Source organism: Carassius carassius, chromosome 21 (assembly GCF_963082965.1).
Source record: "Carassius carassius chromosome 21, fCarCar2.1, whole genome shotgun sequence".
In the NCBI taxonomy this organism is placed as follows: domain Eukaryota; kingdom Metazoa; phylum Chordata; class Actinopteri; order Cypriniformes; family Cyprinidae; genus Carassius; species Carassius carassius.
In genome coordinates this window covers 17,501,707-17,526,385 of record NC_081775.1, presented here as the reverse complement: position 1 = coordinate 17,526,385, position 24,679 = coordinate 17,501,707, and the positions used below count along the sequence as shown (strand labels likewise).

The window sequence follows — 24,679 nt, the reverse complement described above, 5'->3', positions numbered from 1 at the left end:
AACAGATTTTCAGGAAAATGTGTAATATAAAAATGTATACTTGATCACTGGTAGAATGATTACAATGGTGATCACTATTTAAAATGTTAACATAAAACATTACAAATATTTGATAAATACATAAGATAACGTGACATCTTATTTCATAGTACCTTATTCTAGACTAGACAGACCAATAAAATAGATTATAAGATATATACACACACATACAGATACATACACACTACCATTCAAAGGTGTGGGGTTTAAACTGATCAAAGATAACAGTTAAGGCATTTAGAATTTTACTAAAGATTTCTATTTCAATAAAAAAATGATTATATTCATCAAAGAATACTGAAAAAAATATCATGGCTTCAACAAGAATATTAAGCAGCAATATTAACTGTTTTCAACACTGATAATAAGTGAAACTGAAAACTGGAATAAGGCTGCTGAAAATTCAGCTTTGCCATCATAAATGACACTTGAAAATAGGCCTATATTAAATTGAAAATAGGCTAGTTCTTTTAAATTGTACAAATATTTCACAATAAACTTTTTTACAGTCTTATTGTTCAAATAATGAGACTAAGAGAAATCTTACTTTTCAATGGTAGCGTATTTGAAAAAATTTACAAATGTTATCTAACAGATATATCATGTAAAAATGTGTCCTCTTATTTTAAATATCTGGAGCACATTTTGTGGTATCTTGCTACAAATCCTGTATATTTCTGACCTTAATGGACATTCACCCTGCTCTTTTCCCTAAATCATCCTCTCATATTTCTGACACACCCACAGCTATGAAGAATCACCAGACTATTAGTAATGAATATCCATCTGGATATTTTCCATTGTAATAAGGCTTGAATTCACAGTCAATTCTAATTATGCAAAGCTTGATGTAATGTAGATGAGCTCTTTTAAATACTATTCCAAAGGACTACCACCATCTCTTTGTTTTAAGAAAAATCATTTTTCCACAAACATTCAGAAATGTGAGATAACTGAAGAGAATGAGAAAGTGAATGCTTTTTGTCTTGTTTTTCCTGAAGCAAGTGTAAATATGTATGTATATAGATCTCAGCAATAATGAGACACTGCATGCGAGCAGATCCCTTTGCTTTTACCTTTTCTGAGCCGTTTAACCCCGGACAGGCGGAACAGGATGATCAGGGACTTCATTACTTGCTGTAGCTACCAGCAATATTAACAATGCTAACCATTCTCTCTCTGTTCACCAGGATCTACACATATTTCTTTGTCTTGGTCACTTTTTTCTCTCCTGTTTTTTCTTTTTCTTTTGTGGAAGTGCCCAGCCTGGCTGAACAATAATATGAAGTGCCAAAAAAATAAAGAGTTATTTCCATGACAAAAGCCTTCAGCATATGGTAGGCAACTCACAGCCCTCCATATGGTCCTTGAGAGATTTCAGATTGTCTCTCTTCTTTTCCCTTGCCTTCTCTCTCTATCTTCCTGCCTCCCTGTGTAAAACCGTACAGATTTTTCCAGTTCTGATATTACATTTTGCCTGTTATGAAGGGTAAAGCCAATAGTGATGTTTATGAACAATAAAATCAATAGCACAAGCAGACTGTTGCATCTTTTTTTATTTGGCTAAATGTTTTACCTTCTCTCAAACGAAACGTATGAAACGTACACTGAAAGTGCTTTTAGATGCTTTTAAATGCTTTTAGAGCTTTTAGATCCTACTCACAGACCCCTGACCCCAGTTTAAAACCCCTGCATTAGCAGAATGGTGCTTGTAGTCTGTTCCTCTTACTGTTAGACAGATATTAATTCTGATAACAAACACAAGACTACAGAGTCACAAATCAGAATGAATAAGCGATTTCGCCCTGTGTTCCTCCCTGACAATGCCAACACATCTCAGCAATAGCGCTACTGATCTGGGATCAGCTTTTTCTACAAGCGTCAGTGCTGCAACTATCATCGGAAGAACATTCAAACTGTAATCAAGTCAGCAGCTAAAGTCACTGTTAAACCTGGTGCACATGCATCGGTCCTGGTGCTGTTAAGGCAGTCCAAGTCATTAAATGTTAATGAAACATTGATTTTATGTTACACTCTGGCCTTACCAAGATGCAGCACTCAAGAGTTGAATGAGAGTGATTACTGATGCTGAGGGAGAGAGACTGTCATCAGGACAGAGGAGGACTGATGTCCAAGAAACCGGAAACATGAGTTGACCATGATGTCCTTTACTGTCCTACAGCGTTTTAGTACGGCTTTGGTTTCTGCCTGACCAACTGATTTAATGGATGACATTGCTATATTTATTAACTGGTGCTTCTAAAAATTTCAATATAGGATATGTTCGGCTCTGGGTTTACTACTTTCATGTACAGGCAGAGACATAAATTCCATAAACATTGATTAGGATTATTTTGGTTACAAACTGTTACACTTAGTTAGTACAAAATGATCCATCCATGATCACATTTAGTAAACATTTACCTTAATATCAACTCATAAATTGTAGCCGCTGCTTAAACCAGTACTGATTACGGTTGTATAATTTTTATAACTGTGTTTCTTTTGTATAGTTGACATTTTATCAGCATACAAAAGCCATATTGTTTTTTGTTTTTTTTTATAAAACAGATTTTATAAAAATTTAATTCATTTCGAGTGACCCTTATATTAGATTAGACCCTTCCTTTCTGCCTTAAGAAGTCCCATTAATAGTATAAACTTACAAGTAAAATTATTTAGTTTTTTTGTGGGTACTAGACTCTATTTTTTGTGAGTGATTTCATTTAGTAGATTTAAATTGATATTTAAATTGTAATGTTATGTAATTATTTCATTACGTCTCATACATTTTACTATATTAAACAAACATAGCTAGAGACCTGTATGCACATATTTTCCTTATGAAGGAATAAAACATGGGTCCAGGTTTAGTAGTGAGTATCACTCTGAATAAAGAGGTTAGTGCTGAAGTCTTATTGTGGTGATGCTGCCATTAGATTTCATAAAAATAAATTATTAAACACCATCATCTGCAATATTGAACATGCAACCCTAAAGCACTCAACTCTCAGTGAAGAGCCCTGATAAAACGCTGTCCTACTGAGCTTTACCCTTTACTGCCACATGACGCTGAGGTTTTATTTGCTATCACTGATCCTAATCCAAGAAACGAGAACGATGTAAAAAGAGAATTCCAGTTGTTGAGTGCCTTCACATGATGAAATCCATGTGGTGTCACTAGTATATGCAAATATTGGATATTGACCAACACAGTGATACTGCTCAGTGGTTCTCAATCCTGCTCCCAGACACCTCCCAACACTTTACATTTTAGAAGCTTCTCAATATTAGTAAAGTGCTCCATCAAGGAGTTTGGCTGGTGGTGAGGTACTGTAACTACACCAGTCTGTTGCCAAAAATAATCTTTTTTGTACCATTTTCACATTTCTGGGGGTCTCAAAAGCAGAAGTCATCATATAGTGGAGAACAGAAACTATAGCATATATATATTAGTTGTGTTCCCATTTGTTATCTTTTTTGACAGTTGCATCACATATGCTGCATCATTTTCTGTGCGTGTAGGCTACTACTATGCCTCTGATAATACCACACCATCTGACGCCATCACTGTACCATGATATCACCACATATTTTTAGTTGAGGACTGATAATGACATTTGTGCTGCATATTTGGATGTCAGTGCTTACTTGGTATTGTCCTTTGCTTGCAAAACTTCATTGATATGCAGTTCTGATGCCTCGATATCAAAAGGATTCTGATGTTTGCCTGCCATCTGCTGGTTATTATGTTTCACTGCAATCAGATCACAGTTTGTATACCAAATATCCTACAATCGGGAGCAACAATATTAGTGACTGATAAACAAATACAGCCAATGAGTTTTATTTGCGATAACAAGACTTGAAAAATTAGGTAAAGTTGGCATGATAGTAATCTATTTTCCAAAGGCCTATTATTGATCCTATTGTGATCAATTCATTAATCGATGTTCCATTTACTGATCTCAAAATTTGTAGTCATAAAATGTCATAACTTGATTATTTAGTCCACTTAAACTCTGAAAGCCCACATTCAAATCTGACTCTTTTTTTTCAATAATGTTGCTATTTCTATTTCGGTGTAATTTTAAGTCTTTTTATAATTTAATTGTCATTTCCTTTAAACCACTATACAAAATCTGATGGTGCTCACAGTTCAATTAAGATGAACAATTGACTAAATTTTTAGTGAACCCACCATATGGCTTTGCAACTACGGAGTTGAACTCTAAACGGAGTGGACAGTTTGTCTTCTCACAGAACAAAGTGAATTATCATCTCCTGCTAGCAGTGCCTCATTATCCAGACTTTCTCCCCTTTGCTGATTCTTCTTCAGTGTGTGCCAGCCTGACTGCTCTTGATGTTTTCTGTTATTTGTGTGAAAACCCATCTGTCTGTTACAGTCTGCTGGCAGTAGGTCCAAACGTCCCTTCTGCTCCTGTCAAAAGAATCAGTTCACAGCATTTAGAGATCCAAATGTTCATTTTCTTTTCCATTAATGATCCATGGTGAGAGACAGAGTGAGTTGAGCTCCCAAAAAGAATAAGAAGAAAAAAAGAAAATCTCACCTACTGTAGACAGATCTCATTCCTCATCGTGCCAAATGTCCAGTGTAATTCAGCGATAAATTTGTTGTAGATTTTCTTGGCTCGTGGAAACGGTTATGTTGTCAGGCCAGCTTTTAGACAAATGATTGATTCTGGGAAATTTCTGGGAAGACTTCTTTGGCCAGAAATAGTACAACAAGGATTCAGACATCAGACACTAGGTGACATTTTTTGTAAAGTATCTCATATTTACTTAAGATATCTTTACATGTAGCTAAAAAGGAGAGAAATATCCTCTCATGTACCAAATACGAATATCCAGTTATACTCAATATGCATTGACGTTACGCAGTTTATAACTTACAGCAATAGACATTTTGTCATAACTAAAAATAAATCCGTCTAAAGAGGAAAAGAGGTGTTTGAGTCTGTGTTTGAGGACAGAGAGCTAATTCGCTAACATTTATTTTACCTGTTACGTTATCTACACTAGCAAGACTGCTGAGGTTACGTTAATCACAGCCGTGTTAGTATTACATTGCGCTATTAATAAAAAATAAAAAATAAAATAAAAAAACATCTTCAACAAACAATGTGTTAATTACATCGTTACGTCAGCAGGTGGCGACAAGTCACTGCCTTTATGAGTGAGCCACCAATGTGACGTTAGTATTAGAATCAATGTGATGGCTCTCATATATACGGTACAGTTATATTCAATATGCATTAAGTTACGCAGTTTATGTAACTTACAGCAATTTACATTTTGTTATAACTAAAAAAAAGTCCCTGTCTAAAGAGCAAAAGAGGTGTTTGTGTCTGTGTTTGAGGACAGAGAGCTTATTAGCTAACATTTATTTTACCTGTTAAAATAAGTTGTGTAGGAAAAGTTTTGGATGGAGTGTTGAATTGAATGAAGAAGTTCATGGGTTTAAGATGAGCCCAACAGTGGTGATTCCTGAAATAGAGCCATGGAACTCCCCATATAGATTTATATTTGCTGGAAATTAAAAAAAGCAGAAAGAGAAGCAGACATAGCATTCTCTGTACAGAACACAATATCCTCAAAATATTTACAAATATTTACAGATGGCTCAAAAGTTTAAGAGCGTGAGACAGCTGGAGCTGCTTTTTTTAGTTCCTGACTGGGCAATGAGTAGTATAAAGCAAACATTCAGTCATGAGGCAGTATATACTGTTGAAATGATAGAAATACTCTTGTCCTTGCAGTGGATCATAAACCTGGGAAGGTCTTAATTTGTTCTGATACACTCTCAGATTTAAAGAGTATGAGGTCTTTTAAATCCAGTCATCAATATATCATTTTTAGTATTTTACAGATATATACAAGATTGTTTCAGATTTATATTTTAATCTGTTTTATTTGGGCTCCATCACACGTATAGGTGTAAAGGGAAACAAAGATGTTGTTGGGACATTCCAATCCTAATAAAACACTCAAAATATCAGGAAAGCATCCAAATGGAATACAGGTGCTGGTCATATAATTAGAATATCATCAAAAAGTTGATTTGTTTCACTAATTCCATTCAAAAAGTGAAACTTTATTATATTATATTATATTATATTATATTATATTATATTATATTATATTATATTATATTATATTATATTATATTATATTATATTATATTATATTATATTATATTATATTATATTCATTACACACAGACTGATATATTTCAAATGTTTATTTCTTTTCATTTTGATGATTATAACTGACAAATAAGGAAAATCCCAAATTCAGTATCTCAGAAAATTAGAATATTGTGAAAAGGTTCAATATTGAAGGCTCTGTTAATAATAACATTAATAGAGAGGCGAAGGAAAGGAAAAGATGTGGTAGAAAAAAAGTGTACAAGCAATAGGGATAAGCGAACCCTGGAGAGGATTGTGAAACAAAACCCATTAAAAAATGTGGGGGAGATTCACAAAGAGTGGACTGCAGCTGGAGTCAGTGCTTCAAGAACCACTATGAGCAGACATATGCAAGATATGGGTTTCAGCTGTCGCATTCCTTGTGTCAAGCCACTCTTGAACAACAGCCAGCGTCAGAAGACAAAAAGGACTCGACTGTTTCTGAGTGATCCAAAGTTATGTTCTCTGATGAAAGTACATTTTGCATTTCCATTTGGAAAGCAAGGTCCCAGAGTCTGTAGGAAGAGAGGAGAGGCACACAATCCACGTTGCTTGAGATCCAGTGTAAAGTCTCCACAGTCAGTGATGGTTTTGGGTGCCATGTCTTCTGCTGGTGTTGGTCCACTGTGTTTTCAGAGGTCCAAGGTCAACGCAGCCGTATACCAGGACGTTTTAAAGCACTTCATGCTTCCTGCTGCTGACCAACTTTATGGAGATGCAGGACTCAGGACTTGGCACCTGCACACAAAGCTTCCAGTACCTGGCTTAAGGACCATCCCTGTTCTTAATTGGCCAGCAAACTCGTCTGACCTTAACCCCATAGAAAATCTAATCTATCTCTTGTGAAGAGGAAGATGCGATATGCCAGACCCAACAATGCAGAAGAGCTGAAGGCCACTATCAGAGCAAGCTGGGCTCTCATAAAACCTGAGCAGTAGTATAGAACTAAGTATTGAGTGCAGTAGATGCTCGTACTTTTCATGTTCATGCTTTTCAGTTGGCCAAGATTTCTAAAAATCCTTTCTTTATATTGGTAATATTTAAATTTTTTTGAGATACTGAATTTGGTATTTTCCTCAATTGTCAGTTATAATCATCATAATTAAAATAAATAAACATTTGAAATATATCAGTCTGTGTGTAATAAATGAATATAATATACAAGTTCCACTTTTTTTAATGGCATCAGTGAAAAAAATCAACTTTCTGATGACAATCTAATTATACGACCAGCACCTGTATGTGAACAGTGCCAAGTAGAAGAAACAGTAACCCATACAATTCTCGAATGTAAGAAATATGAGGAAGAAAGAAGTTATATGTTAGTTGAAATAAAGAAGAATGGAGTTCAGGTGGTACATTTTAAATCTGAAATAAATTGCAAAGATTTCTTTAATTTCATTAAAAGGACTGGATTAATAAGTAGAATGTAACTCTCTGTTGCACACTCCGGGGCAGAAGGTAATGCACCTTATTACGCTGGTTTGCCAGCCGCCGTTAAAAGCCAAGAAGAAGAAGAGGAGGATTACTCGCGCATGCGCAGACACGTACTTCCCTGCTGTGTCTTGTGAAACTACTAACTTACTAGTTATGTTTCAAACTCTGAGTGTTTTCACAAGGCACGTCGGCACCACAAAAGTGAATCCACTCTGGGTTTTCACGCGAAACATGGGCAGTTTAACCAGAGAAAACCGCTCCATCCATTCAAACAACATCCAGGACGTTCATAACATCCCAATGGATGTGATTATACGACCCATCCCGCCTGTTCTAGACGAACAGAAAGTCCAAAGCCTCATGACCAGCATACAGGTAACAGTTCATTCAGACTGCTGACTACATTTGACGTTTAAATGTACTTATTCAGTTTGGTATTATATCTGAGCTCTATTTTTTGTTGTTTTTCCAGGAGGACGCATGTATTTCAGTTGTGCCTCCCATAGACGTGCTTTGGATCACAGGAGAAAAGGGAGGCAATTATTATTATTCTTTTGGAGGATGTCATCGATTTGCTGCCTATCATAGGTTAAAAATGAAATCCATACCAGCCAAGATCATCAAATCTAATATATCAGACTTACGCACCTACCTGGGAGCATCTACGCCAAAACTACTGTGATCCAACCACTGATCTATATATGTTCTATATATGTTCTATATTTTAGATCAGTGGATCCAACACACATTATAAGAGACGCACCGAGGCGGTAAACCCGCGCTGCCATCTAGATGATGTTAGGCACATTTATTCCGTATGGCTGTTTCTTATGACACTGATAAAGAATGTACTTTATATTTTGAAAAGGCACTTCGATGTTCCTGGTTTAGAAAATATTCACACAAGTTTCTTAATAATTTTCTTGTCTGTTCCTCTTCTCTGGTTGTATCTGTAAAGGTTTAAAATTATTCTGAATCAAAGCTTTGTTGCAACTGTAACCTGACATATTTGTATTCCTTTTGATCAACATAATTTGTTTTGCTTGGTCGCTGTATGTTTCAAGTCACGATGACTAAACAGATCTCTCTTCATCTGGCAATTCTTAGTCTGACCACTAGATGGCAGCATTACAACACTGATTGATTAAAGCAGGGCTTCCCGGACTTCGGTGAAACCCTCCAGTCTGATCTAAAATATTACTTTTTAGAGATTATAAGTAGATATTTAATTAATTTAACAACACATTTGCTCTGTTATTGGCAAATATGAAGTAGTCAATACAATAAAATAGAATATTTAGTCCTTGGTAATAAGTGTTTTATTAATATTATTATTTACTGCTATTATTTTAAGATTTATAGTAATTTTACTTTTTCTTTTTTTTTTTTTTTTTTTACTCCTGTTCAGTGTGAAAAAGTTTTGAGTAGAGTATGAGATTTTGTCCAGTGCTATTAGTATGCCAACCTGAAATGCTTAAAATATTCTGTGATTTTGCTAGATAAAAAAAAGTTAAAAGGATTTATATTGTTCTATTTTATAAATACATTTGCTTTGTTAAAAAAAAATGGTGTAATGGTAAAAATAGATGAGGACAGAAAATACGATGACCACAGGCGTGTGCTGGTCTGATGACCACTGGACTTGGTTATGCTCTGTGCTCTTAACCACAGCATTGAGATCGCGTCTCTCGGGTGGACTGACACAGCCAAATTCATAAAGAGTTTACTCCTGTATTGTGTCCAGATCTGCTATGAATATTAAAAAAATTACAATGTGCTTTGTGTATTTGTAGATATGCTAAATTCACAGCATTTTTTATGAATTAATATTTTATTGTGCCAGTGGAGGGACATGAGAATTGTATGACATTTTCTGAAGCTCATCCATAATGGCAGGACATGTTGGGGGTCATGTGTCATGAGAACTGGCCAGCGTTTTTCTCATCTGCAGGCTGAAGTGAAGGAAAAGAATGAATACAGCCATATTCTATATATAGATGGATTGAGGCTGACAGTCAGACTGATGTAGAGGAAATATAGTGGAACCACTGAATTATCTGACATGAAAACTGCTCTCACAGTAATTTCTGTTCTCAGCTGTTGTCTAGAGGAGATCAGAGGGCAAGCACCTCGGATTTCTTCCTTGTGACGGCATTTCACTTCCCTTTGACTTTTGACCTTGGCCTAATATCCATTGCAAAAGGCCTCTCAGACTTTACAACAACGATGACAGACACTTTTGAAAACCCTGATTCACAGGTGGCTCAGTCAATAATAAAACAATACAAATTATGACAAATCTCTTGGATCTGTAAACTTTGCAACATTTTGTATGGTATGACTTGATTAGATAAATAAAATCCTTTGCAATGGTCAGCAGCTCCAAAATTTTTAAGTGACCCATGCACTCTCAGAATTATAATTATTATTATTACAAAATAATTGTTTTTTTTACAAAAGCTTGTTGTTTTGTGTTGTATGTAAGAGTTAAAAAGTTCTTCAAGATATATTTTCTACACCACAAAAGAAAGAAAGTCATACAGGTTTGGAATGACACAAGATTAAATTTTTCGGTGGACTGTCCCTTTAAGAGATGTGTTCTTTATAGCAATAGAGTTAAGCTGGACACCAGCAGCTGCTGATTGCAGGAATCATGTCTTTACAGCCGCGTCCTTTGATCATGGAGAAAGGTACAGGCCTGTGATTGGCGATTACTACCTTGTAGATCTCTGCTGGATGATAACAGAGTTTCTCCATTGGTGATATACGAGTCCCTGGGGTGCTGGCCCTGATCTTGGCCTCCCTTTGGGGCTCCTCAGGAAGTAAAGAGGGGGCCCAGGGCCTCGGCGGAACAAACCTGCCCAACTGTAAATTTTTGGCAAAAGAATGGTCGCGTGTGAGAAGACTTCCTGTGGCTTCCTTACGGTCTGGAAAAAAATTATCTTTAGAAGTCTCCTGACACGCAAAACCCTTGATTAAGGAGACACAAAGAAAGAGACAGGCACACAACCAATTTGGGAAGTGTGGGCTGCACCTGCTGCTTTTTGGGGAATTAAAGGAAGCTGTAAGATTGTCTCCTACATCCCAAAAGTTTTTCTTCCTAACTAGGAGGACAGGGACAAAGAATGACAGATGGTGGGAGAAGAAACGGATCCAGGTACTTGAGGCAACATTAACACACAAGTATGTTGTTTGAAGTTCTCATGAATATTTCAGCCTCACAAGCACCTGTCATTGTACTGGTGTAATTCTACCACTCTGCTTCTGACAGGCATGAAAAATCATCTCTCTTAGACAAGCCCAGTCTGTCTGAGAATCACGAGGACACAAGACACAGGATTTCACCTCGATGGAGATCTTCCTTCCTCTTGTTGAAATTATAAATGATATTTTGTATAAATGACTATATTTATGCACAACTTACCATTTATATACGTTGCTGATGAATTCATTCACAAACCAACTTTTATAATATTTATCTAACTTGCTGTTGATTGTAGGGCAGTCTTTTGTTTCATCACAAGATTGAGTTATAAGATCCTGATGAAAAATTACAAGGTGAAAAATGAAATGCATGCTTGGATGAATTATTTACATGAAGTCCAATAACACCAATTTAGAAACTAGAATAATTGTTAACCTTAGCCTTGGTGAGAACATGATGATTCAGAGTCAGAATTTCATGATACCAATTTAGTCATTTAACATCCATTATTGAATCACAATTTAGGTATGAAATTGTAATTTGATTTTTTTTAAAAGAGATTTTTACTGTTAAAAAGAAAATAAAGATTTCACAGACTTGTTTATGTGTTTGAATACCATATCATCAGACACCAGATCATTGACGTAGACTTGTGTCCTCTGTTTTGAAGTGTACGTTAAGTGTGTGTGTTAGTGCTCCTTCTCTATGGTCTTGTTTTGTATGTGAGAGTCCAAGAGTTATGGAGCAATAGGACATGAATAGACTTCCTTTTCCTGTACAGCTTTTGGCAGGATCCTACCATTGACCCTTACCTGCAGGGGTCAGTCAACATTTCCCTGAATAGCGTCTGATTTCACACTGTGGCTCTGTGCGCTGTATGAATCCCCTGCTGACGCTGCAGTGCAGGGGGGTTACATGATGACAAAATAATGACATATACTTGCACACTCACACAGGGAAATTTACCAAACCATTTCAGCATATTTGTGGAGTTACATGCAAATGAATAATGGACTTCTCATCCCCTCTGGATGGATGTACATTAGCCTTGCAAATGCTGTGAAGAATTAGCTGTCCTGAAAACACGTTTGCCTGCTCTCTTTCTCACACACACCTCCATAACATGTGGCCGCAATATGAGTTATTAGACACTGACCCTATAGTCATACAGCTAATGTACGGCACCACAATACCACATTATATACAGTGATAAACTCATTCTAATGTCTATTCACCCTTATACAACCTCTACATCCTTAATACGCATGCTATGAATAATATCTATGGCTTCGAATGAGTCCAAATGTGCATTTCTCTATGACAGCAGTGTATTAAAGGAATATTACGCTTGAGCTCAGTTTACAGCATTTGTGGAATATTGCTGATTACCACAAAAATACATTTGATCGATTTCGTCTTTAAATATATATAAAGTAAGGCACTTACAATAAGTATATAGTGCCAATCTATATATATCAAAATGCTCTGTTACAATAGCATAGTGCCTAAACAATATGCATCTACATGATTTTAATTTTACTATTTTGGGGGTTAAGTTACATTCAATACTACAATTCTGTTGCAAAGCAACTATTAAACCACTGTAAAGTGATGAGAACAGCTTCATAGGTCAAATTTTACAGATGTTATAACACATTTTACAAGATTAATTATTATTTTCACCCAAGATTGTTTCTTAATCAAGACAGATTTGAAGAAATTTAGCATTACATCACTTGCTCACCAATGAATCCTCTTCAGTGAATGGGTGCCATCAGCATGACAGTTCAAACAACTGATAAAAACATCACAATAATCCACAACAAGTAACACCTTAAACACATCAATTAGCATCTTGTGAATTGAAAAGCAGTTTACTGATGAGTCCTCTATAATAATTCTCTCCAGTAAAAAAAAAAAAAGTAATCTCATCTGAATCAAGAGAGAAGTATACATGGATCAAGCACATTTTTCATGAAAAACAGCCCAAAACAAACAAATATGTCAGTGTATTTTAATGTGAGAAGACAACGGGGGATGGACTTTTGGAGGAAATGTTATTGTGGATTATGGACTAGAATTTTTGTGGTTTTAAAAATAAAAAGCCTTAATAATTGTTTCGTTTACGACAAACACATAGTTTTTCATTTCACAAGACATTAACTGATGAACTGGAGCCTAAGGGTGAGTACATTTTCAACAAATTTTCATTTTTGGGTAAAGTATTTCTTTAATGTATGTACTTCTATAAAATTCTAAGCTACAAATTTCTGCTTTCAAATTCTACAAAAATTTGCCACATTTACTTTTATGTATGTATGTATTTATTTATTTATATTTATGACAGAAAACAAAATTATTTTTGTGGTAATCACCATTATACCACAAACGCTGCTGATTGAGCTTAACTTGAATCACAAATATTCCTTTAACATAATACCACAGATTGTTGCATTATAGAGGGAAAATTCTTCTAGCATACTCTACCCCCTCTTCCCATAACACACACACACACACAAACACACACACACACACACCTGCTCTACTCAGTCAAATGTGTGAACCCAGAGCCTACAGTCCCTCTCTCATTCCTCCTAAACAAGTCTATTTCTCTATGACATGATGTTATTGGCCCTGTAAATCTGTGTATTCAGCTGCAGTCTTAGCTCACTGACTCACTCCATCCAACTCATATGAGAACATTGAGTCTGTCATTGCATGATAAATACATAATCAGCAGAGAAATGGTGAAACAATAAATTTGTTAACATTAATGCAGTTAAAAATTCTAAAATAAATAAATAAATTAACCTAATATATGAAGAAATAATCACGAACTAACACTAATTCATCTTTAATTGCTGATTGTTTTGAACATTTACATAAGGGGTTGTATGGATCAGCATAGCTTCATTGATTATTGCCCACCAGGCTTGTAAAAACAGTGTGCAGGTGTTCTGAAAATGCCGTAGGTGTCGTAGATGTTAGGAGGGGGTTGTTGGTGCAGCTGAGGGGACAGAAAGTCCTGGGTTTAAGTGACACAGGCATGTTTGTAAAAGCTGCTCCAAGTGACATATTACGGGCCGTGGAAGCACAGAGAAAATAAATTAGACAAAGAAAAAGAGTCTGGAAACCATTTGCCACTACTGTCTCACTCTCTCTTTCTTAGATCATTCTTAACATCTGCCTCATGTTTATTTACCCAACACCCGCTTCTGGCTATAAACAAACCATCTCTGCGTGAGCTCTGTCCCAGCAGAAGCTCACCTTATACTATATGGATTATAACCTACTCCAGCAGAACCTCTGCCCCTCAGCTACAAACCAAACAGTTGCAAGATCAACAAACACAATTATGTGAATTATGTTATCATGCAAATGATATAACCTGTGTGTTAAAGAGACCTGTGCTTTAAGCTGTTGTTAATGTGACATGTCAAAACAAGGAGAGTTTCTGACCAAGATTCAGTTGAAATGCATCAAAATGCCCAGAAATATACATTTCCATTTAAAGTCTTTCTTCCAATAAAGCATTTAGTTATGCATATTGCAACTAAGCGATTATAGGACCAAATGAGGATGACCACATTGCTTGAGCACATAAGCTGAGGTCAAGAAGAGAGGTCACAGGTTAGTGAGTTTGGTCACATAAGCCCATATGGTTGATTTAAGGTCTTGCATTCCTTTGCACCGAAACAGACACTTTATTTAGAGCATGATTGTGAAGAGGTGAGACATGTTATTCTTATATGACAAGGCCAGTCATGAATTATGACAGGAAGGTTATTTATGACAGGAAATAAGAATGAAAGCAAACAAATTTAATGTCTGTATAGGTTATTAAAAACGAAATTAAAAATACTTACAGTGTGAGTGTATGAGAGAAGAAAAGAAGTCAAAAATGAAGAAGAAACAGAAGGTGAGAAAAAGAAAAGGCTTGAGAAAGAGAGACCCCTATTGTTCTGTATAGCGGCCTCGTGCTCTCCGAGCCACTGAATGAAAACAAACCGAAGCGGGTCTAAAACTCTCAGCTAACAAAATCAGTAGCTACTGCCCAGTGTGACTCTGCGAGGACAGCTCTGTATTTTAAAGTAAACATATGCTCAATTGCAGATCGTCTTGAAAACCTCGATTCACCAAATGAATATTTGAATTTGAAAATTTGAATTATTTTTATTTGTTTATCTAATATTTACTAGGATCATGCTTCTGTAAATAAACATATTTATCTTTGCAGTGCGTTTGCCAGCGTGTTTGTTGAGCGTTCATAATAGGCCCGCTGCTGTTTTAAACGCCTCGCTATCAAATGGCCGCGCAATAAAAGCAATAAATTCAGAGGATAATCACCGGCCGAGAGCTGCTTGCAGGTGCAGCTTCTGTTTTTCCCAGTGAAGGCTCGTATTACTCCACGAGCTCTTTTATTTTAAAAGTCTCTTTCTTTGTTTCCACATTTCACAACAACAACAACAATAATAATAATAATAATAATAATAATAATGATGATGATGATAATAATAAATATTAAGTCACTAAATTCAAAGTTTAACAAATGCAATTCATATTTTAAACATGTAGCCTAAGACAGCAATTAAACTGAAGTTTTCAGTTTTAGTGGGTTTAATTATTAGAGACAAAAGATGCCAAAATCAAAATCAAAATAAGTTTTTTCCAATTATAAACGTTAAAACCGCGATCAAATGGAAACAATCTTGCAACAAGAAACACTGACTAACGACATGAAACACAACTGCAACATATTTCTTCAACAGCATATTAAAACACGAGGAATAATAAACTAATTCAATTAAATTAATAGGATATGACTTTATAATATTATAAATAATCAATATTACATACATATTAGAAATTATACATTTATACAACTATAAAACACGCTTAGCCTTACATTTGCTGTGGCAGTACCAGGATACGGTGATGGTACAGAAGGCAGTGCCATAGTACTATAGAAATAAAACTCATCTCTAAATGTATTTGCACACTCTCGGAAAATAGGTACAACAGTTGTCACTGTGGCGGTAGCTTTTAAAAAGGTAAACTTTGTACATTTTATGTTCTAATACGCACACTTTACTAGTAGGAATATGGAACTTTAAAAAGATGCGACCCAAATGACAGTTTTTATATGTTTTTTTTTTTCTGAGAGTGCATGATACATAAAGCCATGCTGCCAGACCTACCTGCCCAAATAAACATACCTTTATACTTTCATGTGAATGCATATCTTTATTTTTCAGTTTGTTCTTAATGTTTTTATTTATCCCTTAATGTATTTAATTTGTTAGCAAAACTATCAAGTATTAAAAATAGGTATTTTGTGCTCAAATATGACTTAGCTTGTCTGTGAGTCTATAGCTTTGGTTATTTGCATATGAGTGACTGCTCCTCCCTGATGCTATAAGACCGCGCGCGCTGCTCCTGTCTTAACTGCTCGCGCTTGGAATGACTTGGAGGACGCGCATCCAGAGGATCTTTAACATGTGATGAGATTGTTCAACTGCTGAAACACATATCAGGGTTTGGCGATGCAGTGTTTGCGTGGCTAGTGCTTGACAACAAGCCATCGTTTCATTTTGGATACTTTGGATACTTCTCTCTCGGTTTCAGCAAGCCAGAGAATTTTTAGTTATGGCATTTGCCATGCTACGGCCCATGGCGACTCATCTAGCGTACCCGGATGTTGCCATGATGTCCGAGGATGAGGAGAACCGCAGCGAGAGCGACGGCAGTTCGGAGCAGAGCTACGGCTGCTGTCCCAGTGCGGAGAAGCGGCGGCAGATGTCCACGGTGAGCAGTGTGGTGATAGTAAAGCAACGGAACGCAGCCAACGCGCGGGAACGCGACAGGACGCAGAGCGTCAACACTGCTTTCACGGCGTTACGGACTCTTATTCCCACCGAGCCGGTGGACAGAAAGCTATCAAAGATTGAGACTCTGCGCTTAGCCTCCAGTTACATCTCACATCTGGCCAATGTGCTCCTTATAGGGGACGGAGGAGAGGACGCGCAGCCGTGCGTGAGCGCGGTTTACAGCGCGCAGGGGGACAGCGGAGGAAAGCAGCCGCGCACCATATGTACTTTTTGCCTCAGCAGCCAGAGAAAAGGGGTAAGAACATTTCAAATAATGCATTTGGATATAGATTGTGTCTACGGAAATAGGAGCCTAATAATAAACACTTATCTTTATAACAGCAAACATTTATGAATTGCAAATGGACAGGATGTGCAGATCCACGCACCTCAGAAAGTGTGAAGGACCAATTGCAAAAGGAGCAATTTTGAGAATAAAGCACAATAAACGAAAGGAAACACATTTAGGCTACTTAACAAAAATAGCTAACCTAATAGAAGTCCTCATGCTTTAGTGACAGCATTTTTTAACTTTTACATATATACTGATAATGTATTTGGGCACATTTGTTTGTCCTAGATGCTAATAAAAATGTTAAATAGGCTATCCTATCTATATTTTCTCACAATAGTTTATTCTTTCACTGTCATACATTAAATGTCTTTATCGAGGCCTAAATTGAGTTGTTTCTCAATATTAAGAAGGCCTATAAAGAAAAACATCATATGATAAAAGAGAATAGGCTAGGCCCATCACAGAGAGAGAGTCTAGATCAGGGGTGCCCAACCCTGCTCCTGGTGATCGACTGTCCTGCAAAGTTTGGCTCCAACCCTAATCAAACACACCTGCCTCTAATTTTTAAGTGAGCCTGAAGACCTTAATTAGTTGCTTCGGGTGTGTTTGATTAGGACTGGAGCTAAACTTTGCAGGACAGTCGATCGCCAGGAGCAGGGTTGGGCACCACTGGTCTAGATAATATATTTGTATGACATGAAACGAATAACCTTTTGTTTTGTCCGTGTGTGTTTCTGCAGATAAAGGACGGGACTGACTGTGTCCGTATGCGGGGTATCACGTCATTGCGCGTGACACGCCGGTAGCAGCGGCAGCGGCGCGTGAGATAAAGCCGCAACTCAGGGAGCACGAGAGTTGAGCGAGACTCCTCGCGACGGAGATTTTCGGAAGAGTCGCCATTCAAACAAGAGTTAATTTTGAGTTTTCTGTACCTTTTCATTGTGTGATTTGTATAAAGATATGAACATTTTAAATGCAGTGCATATTTTTTTTTTCTTTTTCGTTTTCTTTTTTTGTTAAAGAGAATTTATACATTTTATACCCAAATTGTGAAAACACCATGGTGAAATAAAATATATATTTTTTGGATGTTTCGTGTTGAAAAGACTTTTCTTTAAAATGAAATATATCTGCAATGAATCTGTTAACTAAACGTTTTCATTTGGTAAAACATAGAAAATGAATGATGATGATGAGTTTTCCTAAACATCCTCAGAAGCAGACCTAAGCATTAATTAATTTTTAGTATAAAAATCAGTGCTTTGTGGGACATCGTTATAAAGGTTATACTGCAACTTTTTTAAACTGTATATTATTTAATTTTAAAACTGATTTTCAACTTGTTCTTGAAACCAAACAATTACATTTATAGAGCGTTTATAGTGATTTTTATTGGCTGATGCTTTTTCTGGATTTAAAATCCAAACATTGCCAGGAAAACACAACCAAGAGCTGAAAGAAGAGTTCAGGGCTCATGGGATTTAGACAGAGCTTCAAATCAATCAGTCATCTTAAAATAAACATTCATTTAAATTCAGAAAAAAACTCATTGATTATCTCTTTACATAATTGAACTCCTCTATTTCTCAATGTGGTCCTTTCCTCATTGTTTAGTTTGTAATTTCTTTGAAGGACAGAATCTAAATGTTTTCCTTTGATTATTATTATTATTTTGTAATTCTTTTATACATATCTCTCTCATTCTGTCTGCATGTGTTTTTGAGATCTGGGATGTATTAGTCACGGTAAATACTACCCTCCGGTCAGCATGGGGACCTGCTGCAGCTGTGCATCTGTGAGCTGCATAAATCACCAGCAGGGTCGACATGGAAGGTGGGGTGATACACAGCAAGAGAAAGTGGAAGAGGGGGTTTGATAAAGAGAAAGCAAGGTCGAAGGTCAGGGTAAAGATAAAGCATTTAAGCTCTCGGATGCTTGGATGAAGGTCAAAGGTTACTGTACATACAAGCTGAGTGGGTGTTTTAAAATCGCAGTCAAAAATGGATTTTTAAAATTGCCAATATCCCAATATATTCTGTGAACTTTTCTGCAGTTAATAAAAAAAGACTAACCCTGTGAACTGTTGAGAAAGGATAACCTTAAATAACCCAGGGGACAGCAAATATGTTGTGTCTGGTCTCATGCTGCGATCAGACCGGAGACAAGAGACATTCATTCCACCAGAGTTACGCGGAATGCATGTTTCTCATGTTAAACAGTCCACAATCTCTTCAACAACCAAGAATGGATTTAGGATCTGTTCGAAAAATTATGGCTGCTATAGGAGTCAGTCCCAGATATATCTGAGAGATTATGATTATTGAATTAATGACTGAGATTTAATATATGTATTGTTGTGAATTCTGTCACTTTAAATATTAAGTTGGTTGCGTGTGTGATATTTTAAGTTGCCTTGTAAGCAAATAACGTAGTGCAGCGTTCTCAGCACATACGGACTCAGCGTAATTGGCTATTCACTAAGCTACTCCAGTTGAGCGATCATATCGCGTGCACGCATTCATGTGCAGTGTTTATGTGCAAGAGAAAGTTTATGACAAAGTAAGTTCTCCTTTCTGTATGTTGTGAATAACAGATTGTCATACTGTATCCCAACTGCGCTAATTTAGACCATGTTTGTGGTGTGGTTGATGTTTAGCGATCTGTCTGAGTGTAATTTGATACTGCTTAACGAGCGGATTATCCCGCTAGCATCGCGGCTCGTATTGTTCATGTTTAGCCTACTAGTTATTACTTTGAAGTGAATTTCTCCGTGGATAATATCTTTCACTGGTTGTCATTTATTACTGCCTGTATTACTGAGACAGTCCAATTTCTATAATCCACATTTTGGTGTTTGTCAATTTATTATGCAGTTTATTACAGACTCATACTAATATATTTCTCGATTTATATTTCATGCATCAGTGCACTTTACAGATATGTTTATATTTGGGTTTGCAATCTCTTAAGTTGTTGAATAATTTTAGACTGTGAATATTCATTTCTGTTATATTATTTGTTTCAGAGACTACCTCAAGTACACTATTATGTGTATATGGTCACTCTTGTGCAATAAACAGTTAAACTCTATCTGATGACTCCGACTCCCTGACCAGAGTTCTGCAGCGGTCAATAATATAATCCACCAGTTTCAGTGGGGCAAAACCCAACATGTATTATACAATATAATAATATGAAAAGTTATCTGAATATAATGCTAAAATATTAATTATTTAGTCTAATCACAGCACAAATTTATATGAGAAATCATGATGGTTGAATTAATGATTGAGATTTAATATATTAAAAATATCTATGTTTTATAAAATATAATAATACATAAAAAGTTATCTGATTATATATTATATAAAAATATTTTTTATATGGTCTAATCAAAGTTCTGGGAAATTAATGTTTATTTAATTTCTTAATGATTGGGATTTGATATTGAGATTTATTATATTATACAGTAGGCTATATACATTTACATTTAGTTTATTTATTTAGTCATTCATTGATTCTGTTTCACTGTTGTTTTACTGGTTAGGTTTGACTGAAAAGCACATGATAGACTATTGGGGCATGTTGTCACATGTCTGTTTAATTAAATGTACTATTTCTCCTGAGCAATACTAGTGGATAAATCTTCTATAACTTGAATAGCCTGGACTTTGAGGCTTGTGTCTATACAAAATATTACCTGAAATTAAAAATGTGACATTTAACCCCATATTAATAAATTATGAACGTCTAAAATAATTTACAATGAAAAGATTTATATTAAATTAGAGACACATTTTCACGAGTGCACTCAGACTTTTGAACATTACTGTATATGTTTTGTGATAATGAATTGGTTCAGCAGTGTGCAGTGATGGTACTTCAGTGTTTTGGCAGCTGGTTGAGTCTGAATTCCCTTCATACGATGCCGATCCGTAGTGTCTAAAGTGTGACTGATGTCTCCCAGCCGATTGTACTGCAATCGAATCTCACTCTCACTGCTGTGATTTCATCATTTCAAAGCAGCTTCTATAGGATTAACTATGATATTTGGAGCTTCATAAATCGGGTTTGATTTGGTCTCTTTGGGGTTTTCACTTGGCTTATTAGAAGCATTTCATAACAAAACCCAACAACCTCTTTCCTCTCAGACCCCGAACCTTGACACTCGTTTACTAATGACTAAGTGGTTGCCTAGTGACACATGTCCCAGAAGGAAACTCCCTCCTCTGAGTTTGGCAGAGTCTACACGAATCCAGAAACACACACACACACACACACACACACACACACACACACACACACACACACACACACACACACACACACACACACACACACCTCACTTCTGTTCAGCTCCACCAGCCCAGCAGATGGATGATTCCCAGACACCATAATTCACTGACAGGACTGTATCCGGCCAGCAAAGAGAACTCAGACCTCCACGGCAATTATATTAATATTGATAATTATACTTTGGGACCCTTCTAACTGCAACAAGGGTAAAAGACGGTTGCTTTAGAAAAACCATACTATGAGAGAATTTCATACGGTGTAAAGTTAAAATGTATGTATGAAATATATTTTTAACATGATTATTTGCATAATATTTAAGATATTTGAAATGATAAAAGAGAAAAATGTTAAAAATCTACCCCTGTACCATGTGGAAAAGAATACAATACAATCGACAAAAGACAAAATACAAAGACACTAATACATTTTATTAGACAATTTCAAACACATATTTCAAGGTAAAAAAAGGGATTGAATCATAATTTGGATAATATTTTAGCTAATCAATAAAAAGGTAAAAATAAATGTTTAAAAAAAATTTTTTAGCCTTATTTTTCATAATAAATTTGTTTTTAGGTTTTCTTATTCACTGAAAATATAGGATATAGGACAATAAAATTTCACAAACAGTTACAAAGGAATGGCAAGTAACACATTAAATGAAACATGCAATTTAGTAAAATATACTCCAATAATCTATGTTTTATTTGAAAAAAAAAAAAAACTGATTTGGTGGACATTAGTTTCTAAAAAATTAATAATATTTTAAAACACAACTGCTTCACTGCCTATCTTTTTTTGAATAATAATAATAATTAAATCAATTAAATCAATTAAATGTTTATATAAACTGCGTTTATTAAATCTATTTTAGAATAAATTAATAGATACAGACAAAAAAGAATTCCCTCCACATAACTGACCTCTCTCTCTCTCTCTCTCTCTCTCTCTCTCTCTCTCTCTCTCTATATATATATATATATAGGCAATTCAGTTAACATTTATTCTATGTAAATATAATTAAAATGACTTTAACTTGTTCTTTCCCTCTCTCATAAGGTAACATTAAAAACTCAGCTCAAACATTTACCAACCTCTGAAGCTTTGAGAAGGAAGGAGGAAGCATCATTAATACACATGCTTGCTGCCTCACATTCTCAGTGTCTCACTCACACACACACACACACACACACACACACACACACACACACACACACACACACACATACACTTATTGTTTTTGTTCAGTATTCAGGAGTCTGGAAGCGGAATTCCCTGAGTAGGGAATTGCTGGACAATGTAAACGCTACACAGCTATCAGCGCGGAATGCCGTCGAGCAGAAGATGTGGCCCTCCCAGACATTAACCGTACTCAGGGTGAAGGGTCAGTTTCGGTATCGTGCTAGCGATGCTTCCGAAAGAAAACAATCAAACAATAAGACATCCACACAACAGGAGGGGTGCAGAGGGAGACGGGCCATCATAATTATCATCATCACAATCATCAAGCATCATCAAAGTATTTTTAATAAGGACCATAACAAAACTGGGTCAGAGGAAGCAGCTCTCAGCCAAAACATAGCACAACACACACACACACACACACACACACACACACACACACACACACACACACACACACGTATCAGTGCCAGAATGATGTCTTTAAACTTTATGTTTTTATGATTTTCAACATATGTAATCTAATATCAGCAAAATCTATTAATGCAAAATCATAGTCACGCAATCCAAAATCAATCAAAATAAAAATCCCAAATGATTTTGTATTTCTAAATCTTCCCGATTCACATGATATCTATATAAAAAAGGAATTTATTGTCAAACAGAACTGAAATATACACGGTATTGTCATTACGTTTATTACGTCACTGGTGTGTGTGTCTGCATTTTTGTACTGTGTTTTCGCATGGGAAAATCTCCCAGCTGTGAAGGCTTTGAGAGTCTGCTGTGTATTGATGGAACTTTTGGGGCGTTCCTCTATGTGTGTGTGTGTGTGTGTGTGTGTGTGGAGGTAACGATCATCTAGAGGAAATCCTCAATCAGACGCAGAAAGAGAGCTCTGAACAAGCTCACTGACAGAAACATGGGCCTTCAGATAAACACACACACAGCTGTGGCTTCAAATAACCTCAGGGACCTGCTGCAGAGCGCACAAAACACACACCCACACAGACACATATGCACATTGATAACTGGATAGTTAAAATTAATAACATAAGCTAAGATCTCCATGACTACCAAAACATTTCTGAGGGAACCTTCAAACAAATGTAGTAAACATTAATGGTACTAATATATTTTAGTTGTTTGCAGTTCATCCTTTAATTAATTCTTGTTTACTTAATTCAGTTTCTGTCTTCCCATACATTTATACCAATGCTGTAAATACACATTTGATACTTTCAGAAAAAATTGTCTTTGTGTCAGAAGTTACTAATATGTATACCTAAGGTACGATTGTGTACCACTTAGGGATACATTTTAGCTTTTGCGCCTTAGTTGAACATCTCAGTAATAACTAATAAATTCAGTAAATATTCAAAAACAGGATCTTGTAAAACAGTAATTTATTTTCTGGTTTTCAAATTTATACTGTAACATAAGTGCAAACAAGATTTTGTTTTTTTTTCTGTCACAAAAAACTACTGTTAAAAAATGAACTACAGGCCTATAGTCTTCAGGCCTATAGTCTTCTACTACTATGTTATTATATTCACAGAATAAGCTAATCATGATGGTCTCTTCAGTGGAATCATAATTTGTTCCCTACTGTTGTAACTGATCGAAGGGACAGGGTGTTTTCCATGTCGATGTGGTGAAGTTTTGCATGAATTGCCAATATTTTATATAAAAATAAATACTTTGAGCACTACAAAACAAGTAACAAAAGTTAAACAAAAACAAAAACCTGAAATTGCAGAAAAATACACAAAAAATTTAATAAAATTAAAGCAATTTTCTTCATGCAGGCATCATCACACTATTGCTTATTTAGTTAATGACTTTGATATTCTTGTTTTTATGTATTTTGAAAATGTAATAAAATTTAATATAAAAAAACAAGCTTGCCTGCAGCTAGCTAGCCAGCTAAATTATATATAATTGTGATTTACTTTGATGTTGTGCCCATGCTCTGAAAGACAGGCCCTATTTACATTTAAAGTCACATATGATTTTTCGAAATAAAAAAGGTAAATTTAAATGTCCACCCTTAAACCTGACTGTCAATGGGGCGTAAGCAGATCGTACGGAAATCTACGCTTAAGAGTGTGCTGACAAAAGTCTTGAATATGCAGAATTCTCTGTATCT

At 35.8% G+C, this 24,679-nt stretch overlaps 2 protein-coding genes across 2 annotated transcripts; both read left to right on the top strand.

The window, feature by feature from the left end:
* The first annotated feature begins 7,687 nt into the window (after positions 1-7,687).
* Positions 7,688-8,367, top strand: srxn1 (sulfiredoxin 1 homolog (S. cerevisiae)). Its single transcript, XM_059502786.1, has 2 exons — positions 7,688-8,060; positions 8,158-8,367. The coding sequence occupies exons 1-2, from the start codon at positions 7,713-7,715 to the stop codon at positions 8,365-8,367; spliced, it is 558 nt and encodes a 185-aa protein (XP_059358769.1). The 5' UTR covers positions 7,688-7,712.
* Positions 8,368-16,512: 8,145 nt separating this feature from the next.
* On the top strand, positions 16,513-18,137 carry tcf15 (transcription factor 15). Its single transcript, XM_059502785.1, has 2 exons — positions 16,513-17,013; positions 17,793-18,137. The coding sequence occupies exons 1-2, from the start codon at positions 16,537-16,539 to the stop codon at positions 17,856-17,858; spliced, it is 543 nt and encodes a 180-aa protein (XP_059358768.1). The 5' UTR covers positions 16,513-16,536; the 3' UTR covers positions 17,859-18,137.
* The last annotated feature ends 6,542 nt before the right edge of the window (positions 18,138-24,679 follow it).